Below are 16,709 nucleotides of genomic sequence, written 5' to 3' on the forward strand. Positions count from 1 at the left end.
TTCCCTTCCCCAGCCAGACTCTTCCAGAGTTGCTTAGAGTTTTGTGCTCCTCACAACATGGTGACTTTTAGTGTAATACTTTTTGATGAAACTTTTCAATACTGACACCAACACTGTCTGCTGAATTGAGACCTACAAGGTCCTAACACCACAGAGCTTAGCTGCCAGGCAAAACTGCCTCTTTAGAAAGGAGCTTAGGACTGCCTGATTCTTCGTTGTTTCTTTTCTGTAGGAGTTGTTTTGAATTGCTGTGGGAATGAATATACTTACCTCTCTTAATTAGTCTGCTTAACCCTGATAGTAGAATGAAGATCACATATGTACTTTTAGTTATTTATAGGCAAAGAGTATTTTCAATTTTTAAAAAAGAGATATGGACTATATCGTAGAATGTCCTCTCTGAGATTTCTGCACTAACATGATGGATACTGGTGTTTATAGAGGCTGATATCACATTCATTTCTATTTGCCTTCCAAAACTACCATTTTATTTTATTCTGTTAACATTATTTCCAGTAAATGATGATTTCAAAAGATCATTACTGTTTCTGTTAAGCATTCAAATAATTCAAGATAGTAAAAAGAGGGAGGTGATTTAATCATTATAGGAGGGAACAGTATTCAAGGTGGGGAAAAGAGTTTCAATCATTCCTTTCTTGAAAGAGTCAATTCTAAAAGTAAAGTAGCAGGCACAGCAGCAACCCATTAAAAAGCAATTGTTTTGCATTTTCCACACCTTCACTCATAAATATATTTCCAACAATAAGCAGCACAATGCTGTGAATACATGCACACATTGTCTTAATTTCATTTTATATTTTTTCTGATATCTCCAACAGCATATGGGAACTGGCAAAGGGATGTATTATATAATAGGAACAGACTCATTAAAGTATCCTAAAAGGCATTAGACTTTTAGACCCTTTGTGTCATGAAACAAGTGAGCCAGGAACTAGAGCACCAAACCATCAAACACCTGTTGTCTTTCTAAGTTCTTACAATGGTTCTACAAATATTAGCAGATGTTTTGACTTCATACTTTATAGTGATAAGGAGCACAATGGATAGAAATTCTGAAAACTAAGAAAGTGAAATTTAAGGAAATGCCTTTGCCAAAATATGGAGATGTCTACAGAATCTATGTGTTTGGAGAAATGAAGATTATAATTTGATTTCAAGACAAATACAAATATTCCTTTAGTTATGATGTGCAAATCTAAAGGAATACAGGAAAAGGTAGACACAATACATTTTACTTTCTTACCAGTATAACTTAGTTATGCAGGCTGTGTTTTCCCTTCATGTCAGGAAGCTGAAGCTTCAAGGTGTAGAGTGGACAAATAATGTGTTAAAATGACTTTGTGCACTGTTTAATACTCACAAGAAATGGCAAGTGACTTTCTTTGCAGTGTTTTGACCAAGTTCTACCAGCACATCCTGGCCTTGGTCTTTGCTGTTGACAAGATCAATGACAATCCCAAGATCTTGCCCAATGTTACTCTTGGGTTCCACATCTATGACAGCTACTCTGACTCAAGAATGACCTACCGAACCACCCTGGACCTGCTTTTCAAATCACATCAGTTTGTCCCCAATTACAAATGTGGCATCCATGAAAATGTAATAGGAATCATTGGGGGGCTTGCCTCTGTTACCTCCTCATGCATGGCAGACATCTTAGGTCTTTTCAAGATTCCACAGGTATGATAGGCCAACATCAGAACTACATGCTTACTGAAGTCTTTGCTGGCTACTAATATCCAGCTTAATACATATTGCTGGCTACAGGTGGTTGAAGTTGACTGTTGTTTAATGTTGGTATATGTATTTTTATTGCATATGGCTAATGTGTTATTTTGCCTAGAGACTGGACTGTAATATATATTAGCTTGGAGAGAGGGAGAGGGAGAGAGATAGATATCGCACGTGTGTGTGTGTGTGTGTGTGTGTGTGTGTGTGTGTAATATTAGCTAGGTAGATAAAAATTCTTCACTGACCACCAGGACGCTAGTTGCTACATAATGAAATGTGTAGATTCATGTAGAAATCCAAGGCCGAAAGCTGTCCAATAATTAAAAAAAAAACAAAAAACACTCCAGCATTTCTTTACTAAACTTTCTATCTTTAGGTGACAAGAATGCAAAGACTATCTGACAAATATGAAGGGTGGTGAATCTGCTGCCAGAATGTTTGATCCAGGCTGCAGAACTATTTTTAAATGCATAAGTGCTAGTGCTCAGTGCTCTGCTTCCTGTTTATTCTTCAGTTTACAGAGTCCATTTTACTGAGCATAGAAAGCCCTTTCATAGATTGTCAACATCTAATGACATTAGTGCCAAACTATTGCTCTCTGCCCAGAGTCCGTGAAGTGGGGGTGTAGCACCCACCTTAGGTGGCAGAAGCAGAAGAATCTGTGCTTTGCTCACCCCATTGCTTCCACCATTGCCAGAACATCCCCCTCTACCTAGAGAAAGGGGGTTGTTCCAGTGTGTGTTATTGCGGTGTGAGCCAGGGTGTTTCAGCAGAAGTGGTGGGGGTTGTGGTGGTGGCAGAAGTAGTGGGGTGGGGTGGCAAGGGGCAAGAGACCTCAGATCCGATTTTGCCTCAGGTGGAGAAATAGGTGTCTCTACCTATTCAATTTCCAACTGGGAACACAGAAACTAATTATTCTAGAGTCCTAGACACTCAGGAGTTTTGGGTTTTATTCATTCTGGCTCATTGAACATGTCCGTTCAGCTGCCATGTTAGAGAAGAGTTACAATAACCTATCCAATTTGAAAACTTTGCTTGCTTTGTGGCTCAAAAGATATGTTACATGTTTTGTTACATGCTATGTTACAGTCATACCAGAAAACATTAATTTGTTTTCTTCTTCCTAGGATTCCAAGCAAGTGACACACACACATTTTATCTTACTGAAAACCTTTGAAGTATCCCCCCTCCCAGCAATTAAAAAGAGGAAAATAAGAGGCACATAGGATTGGAAACTTGTTTTATGTGTATGAATCACCTGAATCTACATTTTTTAAAAATATTTTTATACTGGTTTATTAGTTTTAGGTTGTATTTTTAATTTACAGATTTTTAAAATAACGTGTTTAAACAAACAAATATATGGAGAGGTAGACTTGGTTTGTATTAGCTAATGACTACATGTTTCTCTTACACCTGTCTGTTTATCAAAACAGTGTTGAATGACTTGTGCTTTATTCATTTTAAAAATGTTTTAGTATATATTGCGGTCATTGATCACAAGGTTTAAAGTAAGAAATCAAAAGAAGTAAATAAATGAGACTAGATTGAGCAAAGGGGCAATACGTTTCTCCTGTTCCCAATTTCAATTTCTTGAAATTCCCATCTTCTTGCAGTTTTCATATGGCTCATTTCAACCAGCAGTGAATGATCCAATCAATGTTCTTTCCTTTTACCGTTTGGTTCCCAATGAAGGCCTTCAGTACCAGGGAATTGTCCAGTTACTTCTCCATTTCAACTGGAAATGGATCGGGCTCATTGCCAAAGATGATGAGGACGGGGAAAATTTTTTGCATATCATGGAGCCAATACTCTCAAGGAATGGCATTTGTTCAGCATTCACAGAAAGAGCTCCAGAACGTCTGCGTATCGACAAGATAGATGAACTTATCAAGGACACACAGAGTATTTTGCCAATTCTCAGTGTAGGGAATATCAGTGCTGTTGTTATATACGGAGAAACTGCATCAGTCATGTGGCTGGCTAACATTATAGGGATAACAAGAGTAATGAAAGGACTATTTCTTCAGTATAAAAAGCTGTTCTCTGAAACAAAAGTGTGGATTACCACAGCACAAATAGACTTCACAGTACATCACTTTCAAAAGTTAATTGAAATTGATATTCAGATTTTTGAAGGTGCTATCTCCGTCTCAATTCATTCAAGGCAGCTACAAGAGTTCCAAGAATTTGTAAGGAATATCTACCCTTCTTGGTCAGAGGAAGATGGTTTTATCAAAACTTTTTGGAAACAAGCATTCAGTTGTTCATTTTCAAACTCCACATTCATCTCTAACCCATGTACTGGAGAGGAGAGGCTGGAGAGCCTCCCTGCACCTCTGTTTGAAATGAGCATGACTGGCCACAGCTACAGTGTCTATAATGCTGTGTATGTTGTGGCGCATGCCTTACATATCTTGAAATCAGCTAGATCCAACCACAGAACAATGGAGGCCATGGACAGATTGTCTCCTTTGAATGTAGAGCCCTGGCAGGTAATGCTTCTTCACTGGCCAAACTCTATTGCCAATACCTGACTATAGTACAGTTGTGTGTCATGCAGTAGCCAAAGGCCAATGACCAATTTCCCCTCCATGGATTCATGCTTAGTGTTCTCTCAGCATTAGCACCATGAATGAATGTTGTTGTTTTAAAGCCAACTAACATTTATTTAAGCTTCCCATAGAAAGCCGGATTCAACAATAACGTCTCCACTCACGGCACACTTTTCTTAATGATTTCCCACACTTTCCCTATAACTAGTAACTAAAACAGCATGCTATTAGTAATGGAAAAAGTCTTGAATTCATAAATACTTGGTCTCCTAGAAAAATAATAATCTGAATTTGTGAAAGAAATTATATGAATAAATGCAGGGGAAATACTTCAATATAGGGGCCAGAAACCTAAGGCCCATGGGCTGGAAGCCGTGCATGGAGGTTGTTTGACCGGCCCACGACCTGTCACCAAACTGAGTTGCCCGCTCGTGTGCTGCGCTAAACTGGTGCAGGGCAGTGTGGGGAGACGCTTCCGCAGTGCTGGAAATCGCAGACATGCACACACGCAATCCGGTCCATGGAGGGATCTCCGCAGGACCGACCTGGCTCAGGCAAGATAAACCTTGCTGACCCCTGCTTCAGTACCTTAACAGCACTTTGGTTCTGTCTATCTCTCCACCTAGCTGCACTCAGTTCTTCAGAGGATCTCATTCAATAACAGTGTGGGAGATGAAATTACATTTAATGAACGTGGAGAATTAGTAGCTGGATTTGATATTACAAACCTGGTCACTTTCCCAAATAACTCCTATGTCAGAATCAACGTGGGAAGACTGGAACCTCGGGCTCCTCCTAACAAAAAGTTCATCTTTAATGAAGAGGGAATCAAATGGCACAGAGGACTGACTCAGGTAGGGAATGGCAAAGAACTGCCTTTCTGAGAAAAGGAAATGGTCATCTAATAAGCCAGGAGACCATTTCTATTTTAGCATTTGCTTCCACTTTATGGGCCACCTGTGAATGTGAGAATCTTATATTCCATTCCGTTCCATTTGACTTCCCTTTTTTATTAGCAGATCATCTGATATTAGATAGATTCTGCAAGCATTTTTAAAAGGCTAAACTGTTCCTGTATCTTTCGCTAGGTGCCACCGCTTTCCTTATGTAATGACATCTAGAACCATCCCTCACTATTAGCTTCCAGAAAACTCAGAAAGGGGAATGTATTTTTTACAGGTTGAACATCAAAATAAACTTAGGTTGTATCCAGGGAAGATTCCTCTGATGGAAGAATCTGTGCCAGATCCTTTGGAATATTTCATAGGTGTAAGGGACACTATAATTATCATTATCAAATTAGAAGGCAAATAAGCCACTGAGATATTATGTTGGTGACTAGAAGTTCCACAGATTTCTCACACAACTGAATTTGCCATATAGCCCTATTTTGTGCTTCTCTTTGCAAAATGTAAGCAGTTGTTAACAGTACTGCTGCTATTATATTTGCTGCCACTACTACTAATGTCAGATTTTTGAAATGAGTATTGTTCAAAGCTGATAATGAAATCACCTCCAGGTTTGAGTGGTTAATCGCTTTGCAATGATAAAAGTTAAGTGTGAAATCTAGAAATACAAATATTATCACGGCAAATCACAAGAAAGCCTTAAGAAACTGGATGTGGGTGTTATGGTTTTTTCTGCCTCATGATCATTTAATGATGATGAAATGCTAGTTTTAGATCTCATTATAATCAGAAATTCTTAAACTTAGATGAACAGACCTTGCCTAAATTCCACCCCCACCCTTCATAAAAATCAGGACTGAAGGAAAAGGGTCTTGGTAATTATCATAATGATCATCACCCTCATCATATGGCAAATGCAGATATATATTCATTACAAAAAGATCCTATGGTTTTAAACTCACATGCTCACACAAAGCGTGTTCTCCCTAACAGAGAGCACGTGTTGCGGTTGGGGGAACAGGCCACTGTGTTATGACTAGGCAAATTTGGGAACCCAAACCTGTAAAGGGTTAATTGGGTTGCTGGGGATTTTTGAGTGTTGCCAATTCGGAGGAGGGGTCAGAATCTATAAATATAGGAGCCAGACGTTGGGAAGTCCTCTTGGCTGTTTTGCAATGGATCACCCGCCCCCCCTCCCTTTTATAGGGTGGTTCTTTGGTTCTCTTGACCTTGCTATGCCTGTCATGGGGTCGTTCGCCTTTGAGCGGGGGCCTGGTAGGAATTTTGCCATTTGGTTGATTGGCTGTTGCCATTTGGTTTTTGCCTACTGCGTAGCAAATCGTCACAACTTGTAAGGTTGGCGGTTAGGCATTGGTTAATTGGTTCTTGGAGGGGTAAGTGCCTATCCCTCCAAATGATGCGGAAAGGGAATTCCGTTAAAGGAATCCAGGGGCTTGCCATTCTTTCGTCCTTGTCCGTGGTGCCGGACTTGGGCCGTGCAAGCCCCACCGGAACATGAGGGTGAGAAGTGTTGGACTGATTCCCGGCCTCATTTCTCTCCCAATACTTGTTTCCCATGCTGGCTTCCGGTGGTGTCCGGAAGGGACCAGCTCTGTCCTCTGGCTTCCGGTGGTGTCCGGAAGGGACCAGCTCTGTCCTTTGGGGGCAAGGACAGATAGTCAAACCAATGCCTAAGCAACCACTCACATTTTTTGTATTGAAATAAAGTTGTGGCCAAAATTATGCCAAAAACCTAAACAAAAATTGAAGTGTGAAGTGTGAATTTTTTGGGGGTGGCACTGTGGGACTCAACACGCAAACAATTCCTTACATAATGTCCTCAAGGAACGCAGGAGAGGGTGGTATATTGAAGGCTACACTTGAAGTTATATAGATTTGAGAAATAATGCCAGCAACAACGATGTCTCCGGACTGATAATATTCATGAAGAATAGGAAGAGGATGCCTGATGGAACATTGAGCAATCGGAATGTTGCCCTCATTTAGAGAAAATAGCATTAATTTCAATACTGCATAGAGTACCAGCTTGCAGGATTTTGGGGGGAAATAATTCCTCTCTTTGCACACTGCCATTTGAGTGTTCCTGAGCAGTAACAAGGCACTAGAATGACCACAAAAGCCAGATTTCCTGAGTGTAAAGATTCATTGGTCAGACTGACAGAGCACTGAGTGTCTGTCTGCCTAAGCTTGAATATAACAGGGCATATTAATCTTCCAGTCTTAGCTCATAGTTTTCCATGTTGGTACTGGAACCCTCTAGAGATACAGAGAAGTAGTGATTGTGATTAATTTGATAATTACAGAAAATATAATCCCTTGTAATTACTCTCTATAACATGGCAAAAGAAAAATGTTTGTCACATCCCAGCAAAAGTTTCAGCTGGTTCTGGAGAAAGCTCTAATGAGCATCAGCACACAAACTAGAAAATAACTCAGAAAGCTGATCTCTTAGAAAAGAAATATACCTTATAGTATAGCCACTTCACTGGTAACTATTGATGTAAAGCCTTGTGCGCAATTTATGAACATTGCCAGTTTATCAAGACTGAAAATACATCAGCTATTAAAACGAAAACTTCTATTGTCTATGACTGGACCTAATGGTCAGGGGTCCCTTTACCTTTACCTTTAATTGGTTTCCCAGTATGCTACATTTCAGAAATTCATTGTTTTCTGTGTCCTGTTTTTTTAATATAGTAAAATAACTGTAATTATTTTTACATACCCTTCACACAAAAATTGGCCCAGAAAAATAAAAACTCTCAAAAATGAGCACAAGAGGGGCAGTTCAGTGAAGAGTGTACATAAAAGTTTTCTAATGCATTTTAAGCTCACAGGAATCATTAAATTTCAATGACTTTTTTACCCCATCCCCCAAATTTATGATACCACATTCAAGACCAAGTATTGGCTAGGATACTAATATACATTAGTTCTGCTCCCCTGCATTGCTTGGATCATCGTTCCCCTAATAAAGTATCTATAGAAGAATATCAGCAAATTTCAGGGTATAAGGAAATTATAAGGGAAAAGCTTTTGGGTGAGCAATCTGTTTTTCATTAAAGATAAGATGTATCCTAAGTCATTCACAGATCAGACCCACTGATGATCAATGGACAATACTCAATTAAAAGTCTATTGACCAGCTCTAGAATACCCTGATAAAACCCCAAATAATCTCCAAGTGTTTTGAAGGAAGGGAAGGGAAGGGAAGGGAAGGGAAGGGAAGGGAAGGGAAGGGACGGTAAGTGCTGCTGGATAAGACCAAGGGCCTATGTTGTCCAACATTTTGTTTTCAGAGTGGCCAACCAGTTGCTCCTCAAAAGCCCTCAAGGAGGACATATTGCCTCTCATATTGGAGAAAATATAGAAAATGCCAGGGTAGGAAAACTGCAATGTAGCTCACAGGTTAGGCTTGTAATCAGAGAGAATATAATACTTTCAGGGAGGATGTTGACATAAATGGACAGACAAGCTCTTATGATTATTCATTTGTTTGTTTATTTAATAATAAATTGTTTATTTTCTACAGAACAGTATGTGTGTGATCTCCTTATATGTATCACTCATTATTAATTGCATACTTTTGAGTGGAAAAATATTTAGTTAACATTGGACCCATTGATTCTCTAGTCATTTCTTCTAATTAGCTGCCCCTTGTTGTTCAACTCAGGTCTCATCAAAATGACATAGCATTTAGGAGAAAATATGCAGCCCAGTAACCCAAAACTGGAGGACAAGATGGAGAAGATCTCCACTGCCACCATGTATTTTCCCTTTGTGCTCAAGTAGGTTGGAACAAAGGATAACCACACACTGCAAAAGACCAACATGCTGAAGGTGATAAACTTGGCTTCATTAAAACTGTCCGGCAGCTTCCTAGCTAAAAAGGCCACTGTGAAACTGACAGCGGCAAGGACACCCATAAATCCCAAGACACAGTAAAACATGATAGTTGAACCCTCATTACATTCAAGTACAATTTCTTCAGTCATCGAGTGCATGTCAAGGACTGGAAATGGAGGAGAGGTTGTCAGCCACACACTACAGATTGTAGCTTGAATAAGGGAGCAGGAAAGAACAATGGAGGTAGCCAATCGTTTCCCCACCAATTTCCTTACTCTAGATCCTGGTTTGTTGGCCATGAAAGCTAGAACCACTGTGGTGGTTTTGGCCAGAATAGAAGAAACGGCCACTGAGAAAATCATGCCAAAAGCAATTTGTCGAAAGAGGCATGTAAACTTCTCAGGCTGGCCTATGAAAAGCAAAGGGCAAAGGAATGAGAGCAGGAGTGAGATGAGGAGAGTATGGGTGAGGTTCCGGTTATTGGCTTTGACTATGGGAGTTTCTTCGTGCTTAATGAAGATCCAGAGCACCCAAGCAGTGACGAATGACAAGAGTAGAGTACAAACAGCCAAACTAACCCCCAAAGGTTCTCCATAAGACAAGAAGGTTATTGCTTTCACAATGCATTCATACTGGCCATTGTTTGGATATTGATCTTCAGGGCATTCAAAACAGTCATCTATATCTGGAAAAGAAAAGAGTCATTTTTATGCATGGAAACTCTGGTTAAAAGCAAGCATAACATTATGACAGCTTTAAATGACTGCTTCTATGGTGCTATTGAAATACATGACTGATTTCTTCTGAGGACATTGTGTTCAAGAGAACCTTAACAAAATGCAGCCCTTACAGTAATGCACCTATTGGGACCAACTTGTCTTACAATAAAGATTCTTTCCCAAGATATAACCAAACAAAATGTATCAATTCCTTTCTCATCTCTAGTTTTGCTGAAATCCTTCCCCCAGACCTATCATGAAATTGAAAACTTCTGCACCAAAGAGGACCCACATCAACAGTAATATGAGACAACAACATATTATCTGCCCTGTTAAAACATCAAGGAAAACACTTAAAACATCAAGGAAACTAGTCTCTGGTGTAAATTTACTAGATCATATCTGGCATAATTTATAAATAGTCTACACAACAAATCTTACCTTTCTGGTTAGAAATTCTCCCTTCTGGACATGGAAGGCAACCATAGCAGCAAAATGGCTGTCCTTCCTTTTTGGTCCGACTATAACCTAAAAGGCAATTCTCATTACACACAGAAAGGGGTTGTACCTGTCCAAAAATGAAAGAGGAAATAGTGTTGAAGTGTGTCACCCACTGACCCATCTTTAGATAACTACAGTTTATTGGTTGATACCGTGCAGGCTAGAGTTATAGCTTCTGTTTGTTATTGTGTTGTGTGTTTTGTTGTAGACTGCCCTGTGATCCCTTTCACCTCCAGTAAAAGCTGCCGTATTGGAATCTTTGTCATTTCTCCAGCAACTGTGCCCTCATAAAAACCTTTATCATAATCATATTGGTTATACAACAACTCCCTCAAAGCTACCACAGTGTATTATCAATCACATCTGAATGATATTTTCCAAAATTCTCTGCCCTTCATGCAATCTCTCCATATTGCATCCTTGCAGAATTAGCCTTTGCTTTACTATCTTTATATTTTTTAATTTAGTTTTATTTTCAGCTACGGTTGCTTGGTCAGTTTCTCAACATATTAGTTTGCAACTAGGGGTCCTGATATTATCGACTTAGAATGTTATTAGTTCAGAGACCAAAACAGTGGGAAACAATGTTGCTTGCACCCTTTCCATAATACAGTGGAACCTGGGTTTTCGAGCATCTTGGAAGCCGAACATTTCGGAAGCTGAATGCCAAAAACCTGAAAGTAATTACATCTGTTTTCGAACGCGCCTCAGAAGTCAAACAGCTTCCACTGCATGTTTTTCTTTTTTCTCAATGGATTTTACCAACCACCCATTGCTCCTCAGTTTTTGAACATTTCAGAAGTTGAATGGTCTTCTGGAACTTATTATGGTTGAAAACTGAGGTTCCACTGTACCAGAAATGAGTGATATGGATCTACTGTACTCTTCTTTATTTCTTAAGATAATTGTAATGAACTAATGGCTGACCTATAGATCTTTTCTGTAGGTTACCTTTTCCCCAGTCTAAATCTTCTACCACCTTTAGTTGGCTATAACTGAATATTTGCCCCTATATGTTCCCATCACCGAAAGAAATAGTTTCATTTGCTCTACATCAAGGCAGGCCTGGGATCACGCCTTTCACATCTAATATATATATATACCACTGGAGCAGTTTTGTATAGACGTCTGAAGTTCACATGAAGCAGACCTTACCTGGTTGAACCTGCTAGGCCACACAATGGCATTATCATAAATGGTCAGCCCCTTTTTGAGAGGAGCCAGTGTGTCCATCATTCCAACTTTGACTCTAAGAAATGACTCATTTGGGAAGGTGACCCAGTTGATAATATCAAATTCAGTTTTTAATTCCCCATTCTGGTCAAAAGAAACCTCTTTCCCAGCACTATTGTTAAAGGAGACCCTTCTCAGAAATTCATGGAGCTAAATTGTGGGAGGAGGGCAGGAATTAATATAGTATCCAAAGAATTGAAATATTACAAAATGGTGGTTGTTGGTTACATTTGAAGGTTTTGGATTATCAGCTACGGTACTTAAAAGCAGTATGTGCCAAGGAGGAGGTCGCTTTCCAAAGTCCTCCCTCCAAGCTTCTAATAACTCAGATGTAAGAACTGAACGGGTTATCAGGCTTTATTGGTGTCTTCTCTGGCACCAGCTACAGACATCAAACAGCAGTCTAATCTATGGCGTGTTCTCTCCCCCTCTTAGCAGGTTAACTCAAAGATTTATAGGGGCTGAGAAATGCTGTCAGCTTGATCACTTGCTCCCACTTTGAGGACTAATTAACACCTGTCTGAGGGGCCTTACCCAGCGATACTTGCTTACAGAATCACTCCTTCATAACAGTATGAAGTTTTATTTTTGTACTTTTTGAATTAGGTACTGGGTAGAACCAAATATTATCTTTTCCCCTCAGGATGAATAAAGAAATGCAAGTATGGGACAGGGTGATAATGTATCATAGTGAGGAATTGTTACTTTTAATACTTATGGAGAATGTCACAGTAGGTTAAAGTCCCTTAGTGGCGTTCAAGTTGCACTAGTGAGATGGCTGGTGCTGGTGGAGTGGCTCACGTGAGAAAAGGGCAGGAAGTCAGCATGGTTCTTGTCAGGTATGGCACATCCCATTTTGCTGTTTGAGGAGAAATGAGAATGCCACCGTGTCCTGTTGTTGCTGCTGCGGCTGCTGCGGCTGCCACTGCCAGCACAACATAACTACTGCTGCTGTTGCTGCCTGCTCTGCTATCACATACCCTGTATTATTATTATTATTATTATTATTATTATTATTATTATTATTATTATTATTGTTATTATTTACAAAATAATTATACAAAATTCAAAATGAGGACACAAAAGACATAATAAAAACAAGAACAAAAACAAATCAGTAATCCCCCTCCAACAAAGACATTTAAAAGGACATAGAAAGGCCTAGAGAAATGAAAGACTGTTTTGTAGATGTTTCTCTGACTATGGGCGACCATTTATTTTAATTTGCTGTTTTGTGATCCCCCCTGCTCTGAACCCCACTGGATAATCATATTTCCTCCAAAAAAATCAATCAAAGAAGAAAGGTGTGTTTTTTCTATGTTGTCAGGAGCTATTACCCTTTTACTGTTTCAGAGTTTATTGCAAACTTCTGCATTAGAGCTCAACAACTCTGGGGAATTTTCCCCTTCCACCCACCCACCCCACCCACCCTTCTCTTCCCTCCAACGGCAATGGGTAGATCACTGCCAGTTTTTTCCATACAGGGAGTAGATCACAGTCTCTTGGGAGGAGAATGTGCCTGGATTAGAACATTACCTGCCATGGCTGCTGGTCCACGTAGGCTGATCTTATTCCATCTTCCATAGTGCCATGTTTGAATTTGGAGGAATGCATGGAATGCACAGCATGTGCCACAGCATATAGAGCATTGTAGATACTATAGCTGTGGGCAGTCATGCTCATTTCAAAAACAGACGCAGGAAGCGTGTCAACCCTCTCCTCCCCAGTGCAGGACTCCTCATGTCTATTATCTAAAGATGCTTTGTGAAAAGAACAGTTAAACGCCTCTTCCCAGAAAACTCTGATGAAGCCATCTTCTTTTTCTGAGGCAGGGCGTCTTCTCTGAATAAATTTCTGGAATCCTAGGATACCCTCTGAGTAAATGGCAAAAGATAGAGCACCATGGAGGAAACCTATGTCCCAACAGCTTTGAAAGGGATATGAAGTGAAATCCATCTGGGCTGTCATAATCCAAACCTTTCCTAGGCGTTGCCTTGGCATATCCTGTGTCCCTTGCATCTTGAAGTACACTCTCATTTCCATTATCGTATGAATTTCACCATGCACAATCACAACACTGGCCGTGCTTCGCACAATAACATTGATTATTTCAAGTCCTGCAGCCATCATTGCAGCGATCCCTCGAAAAACATTCAATTTAGTGAATCTCTTTACAAAATCAAAGCAGATACCCTTCTGCTCAAACATGGGTAGAACATTATGTACAAATCTCTCTGAACTGTCATCATCCTGACAAATCACCCCAATCCATATCCAATTGAAATGCTGCAGTAATTGAAGAATCCCCTCATATTGCTGAGCCTGGTTTGGGAACATTCGGTGAATGAAAACAGCTTGCATATTTATATTCAGCATGGGAGAAGAGCCAAAGACAAGCTGCAGGTAATAATTTACAAAAAAAAGAAGGGGGAAAATGAAACCCTTTATTGATTTTGAACAACAATTAAACTCAGATCAGGATTTGATTGATGGATTGAATTATTAGTTGATTTTTTTAAAATAAATTTTTATTGAATTTTCAACTTTTTTAACACACAAACACACATAAAAAAAAAACATCTCAAATTTCATACCCTTATTTTCGTTACCTTCTTTCATTGACTTCCCCACACCCCCCTTCCCACCTTCCAATTTCGTTAATTATCTCAGCAAGTTATTTCCTCTCATCTCTTAAATACTATTCTTATCTTTTCTTACAATTTGTCATTTTTACTTGGTCCAGTTTTACTTATCCAATTTTACACATTTAATCCTTTTTCTAAGGTCGGCCCAAATTCTCTCCCACAAATTCCTCCCTTTTTGTATTAAACCAAAGATCATAATATTTCAATTCAAAATCTCAGATTCTTACTACTCTACTCTCCCCTCCCCCCCCTGGCCCGGTTCCTGTCCCTTCCCAAACCAATGTCCTCAAAAGAAAAAAAAAAGACAGTTTAGCCCGGATTTCTCACATCAGAGGCCCTTAAGCCCCAGTTAGTCTCTCTCCACCAGTTTTGTTGATAGTCCTTTTTGTTGGCCCTCTCTTCTCGAGGAAGTTTTGTCACAAGCCCCTCATATTTTCCTCCTTCCAAATCAGTCAGAAGCAGTTTCTGCCCAGGATCCACCAATCTCCCATGCTCCAGCCTGAAGAAGAAGTCCCCATCATACTTATTTGATCTTTTATAGTCCAATGTTCCAGTTATTCCAGGGGTTTCTTCTTTTATCTTTCTCTCCTTTTGCAGATTTGTAATCCACTGGTCATCTTCTTTGTTTCCTTTGTTCCCAAAGGTTGCAGGCTCTGGATTGATACTCTCCACCTGGACTTCCTCTTCTCCTTCTTCTTCTTTTTCCCCCAGTTCCAAAGTTATCTCTTCTTCTGCAGCTGCAGAGTTTTTTTCCATTCGCTTACTGCCATCAACAGAGTTGTTTAATTTAAGATTGAAGGTCACCAGCTGTTCACTCATAGCCATACTCTGCTCTTGTAGAATTCCCACAAAAGAAAACATTTTCTCTATCTCTGCCAGTAATTTTCCTTCAGCAGCCATTGCAATGTCTTTAGTTTCCTCCAGGGGGATTACCATCATAATTCTTTTCCAACAGTCTGTTACTTTGTTAATCAAAATTACTTTGTTTCCAGTCAATTCAGTTTTATTGTAGCACTTTTAATCCAAAAAGATATTTATAACACAGTTCCAGGCCTTGGCCAGCCGTTTGACAGCTCTTTTGACAGCTGTCAAACTCTTTATTCTTTTCCTCGGGCTCACACGCAGGGCACTCCCGGGTTCCCAAAAGGGGGGGGGGGGTTAACCAGAAAAGAAAAACTTCTGAAATTTCTCTCTCCTCCTCTCCAGCACAGTGACTTCTTAGTCCAATTCGTAAAAGTTATCTGTTTAAACACCAAAGTCTTTCCGCCTTAATGCTCCTCTCCTTGCTTTAAAACTTTTGGTGGGGGGGGGGAGTGTGGACTTCCTTTTTAACACGTCCCCCAATCGTACTCGAATTCAAAGATAAAAACTTTAGTGCCGAAATTTCATTTTACTCACGGGTTGCTTATTTCAGTCCAAATTTCAGGAAGAAAGACAGCGCTCTTCGGTCATGGCTCGCGGCTTCGCTCCGCCGAGGTAGCGATGAACTCTCAGCACCGTGCCACTCTCCAGTCCACTCCGTAGCCTTTAAAAAGGCTCTTCGCGGGTCGGGGAGGGCGCTTAAGGTGCCCACCGAGTTACCAGGTCCGCAGGCTTCCGCGCCTGCGGTTTTTAAGGGTCCCCGTGTCGCCGGCACGGCAAGACCCGTCCTCGACGGAGCCGATTCCCTCCGGAGTTCGGAGGGAATCCGCCATTACCCATTCGCGCTATCCCGGAAGTCCGAATTATTAGTTGATTTTTATACCGCTTAGGATCAGGGCCGGATTTAGGTTTGATGAGGCCCTAAGCTACTGAAGGTAATGGGGTCCTTTATATGCCCAGCTGTCCTTTGTCAACAACAAATTGTCACTGTTTTTTGTGTTGAATATATGCTATATGGTAATTTAAGGACCTAATAGGTATCTAAAGCCATTTGCACATAACAAAATATGCATTTTATCAAAGTAATTGTTGAACTGAAGTACAGTTAAGAAGAAGTATATTAATAGTGAGATACAATAAAGAAATATATTTTGGGGGGACCCCCAAGAGAGTGGGGCCCTAAGCTATAGCTTGTTTAGTTTATACATAAATCTGGCACTGCTTAGGATATTAAAACTATCTCTAAGTGACATGCAAAAAACTGAAGTAATGAAACACAACTTAAAAGATTACAAAAATACAGTTACAGTGGTACCTCGGGCTACATACACTTCAGGTTACATAAGCTTCAGGTTACAGACTCCGCTAACCCAGAAATATTACCTTGGGTTAAGAACTTTGCTTCAGGATGAGAACAGAAATCGTGCAGCAGCAGCGCGGCAGCAGCAGGAGGCCCCATTAGCTAATGTGGTGCTTCACGTTAAGAACAGTTTCAGGTTAAGCACGGACCTCTGGAACAAATTAAGTACTTAACCCAAGGTACCACTGTATATAAAAAAACCTGTTACATTAATACAGTTACTGATATAGATATAAACCAAGAGAAGAAAGGGCTAAGGAATTAAACCCTACACAAATCCAGCCTAACTGGTGCCAGATATATTGCTC

At 40.1% G+C, this 16,709-nt stretch overlaps 1 protein-coding gene across 1 annotated transcript; it reads right to left on the bottom strand.

The window, feature by feature from the left end:
• Window positions 1–8,865: 8,865 nt before the first annotated feature.
• Window positions 8,866–13,872, bottom strand: LOC310830776 (vomeronasal type-2 receptor 26-like; the record flags this gene model as incomplete). The annotated part of the gene is made up of 4 exons (XM_083710616.1): window positions 8,866–9,767; window positions 10,243–10,369; window positions 11,458–11,685; window positions 13,072–13,872. The coding sequence occupies 4 exons, from the start codon at window positions 13,870–13,872 to the stop codon at window positions 8,866–8,868; spliced, it is 2,058 nt and encodes a 685-aa protein (XP_083566742.1).
• Between the last annotated feature and the right edge of the window lie 2,837 nt (window positions 13,873–16,709).

This window comes from Podarcis gaigeae (genome assembly GCF_964106915.1).
Source record: "Podarcis gaigeae genome assembly, chromosome: 13".
NCBI lineage: Eukaryota > Metazoa > Chordata > Lepidosauria > Squamata > Lacertidae > Podarcis > Podarcis gaigeae.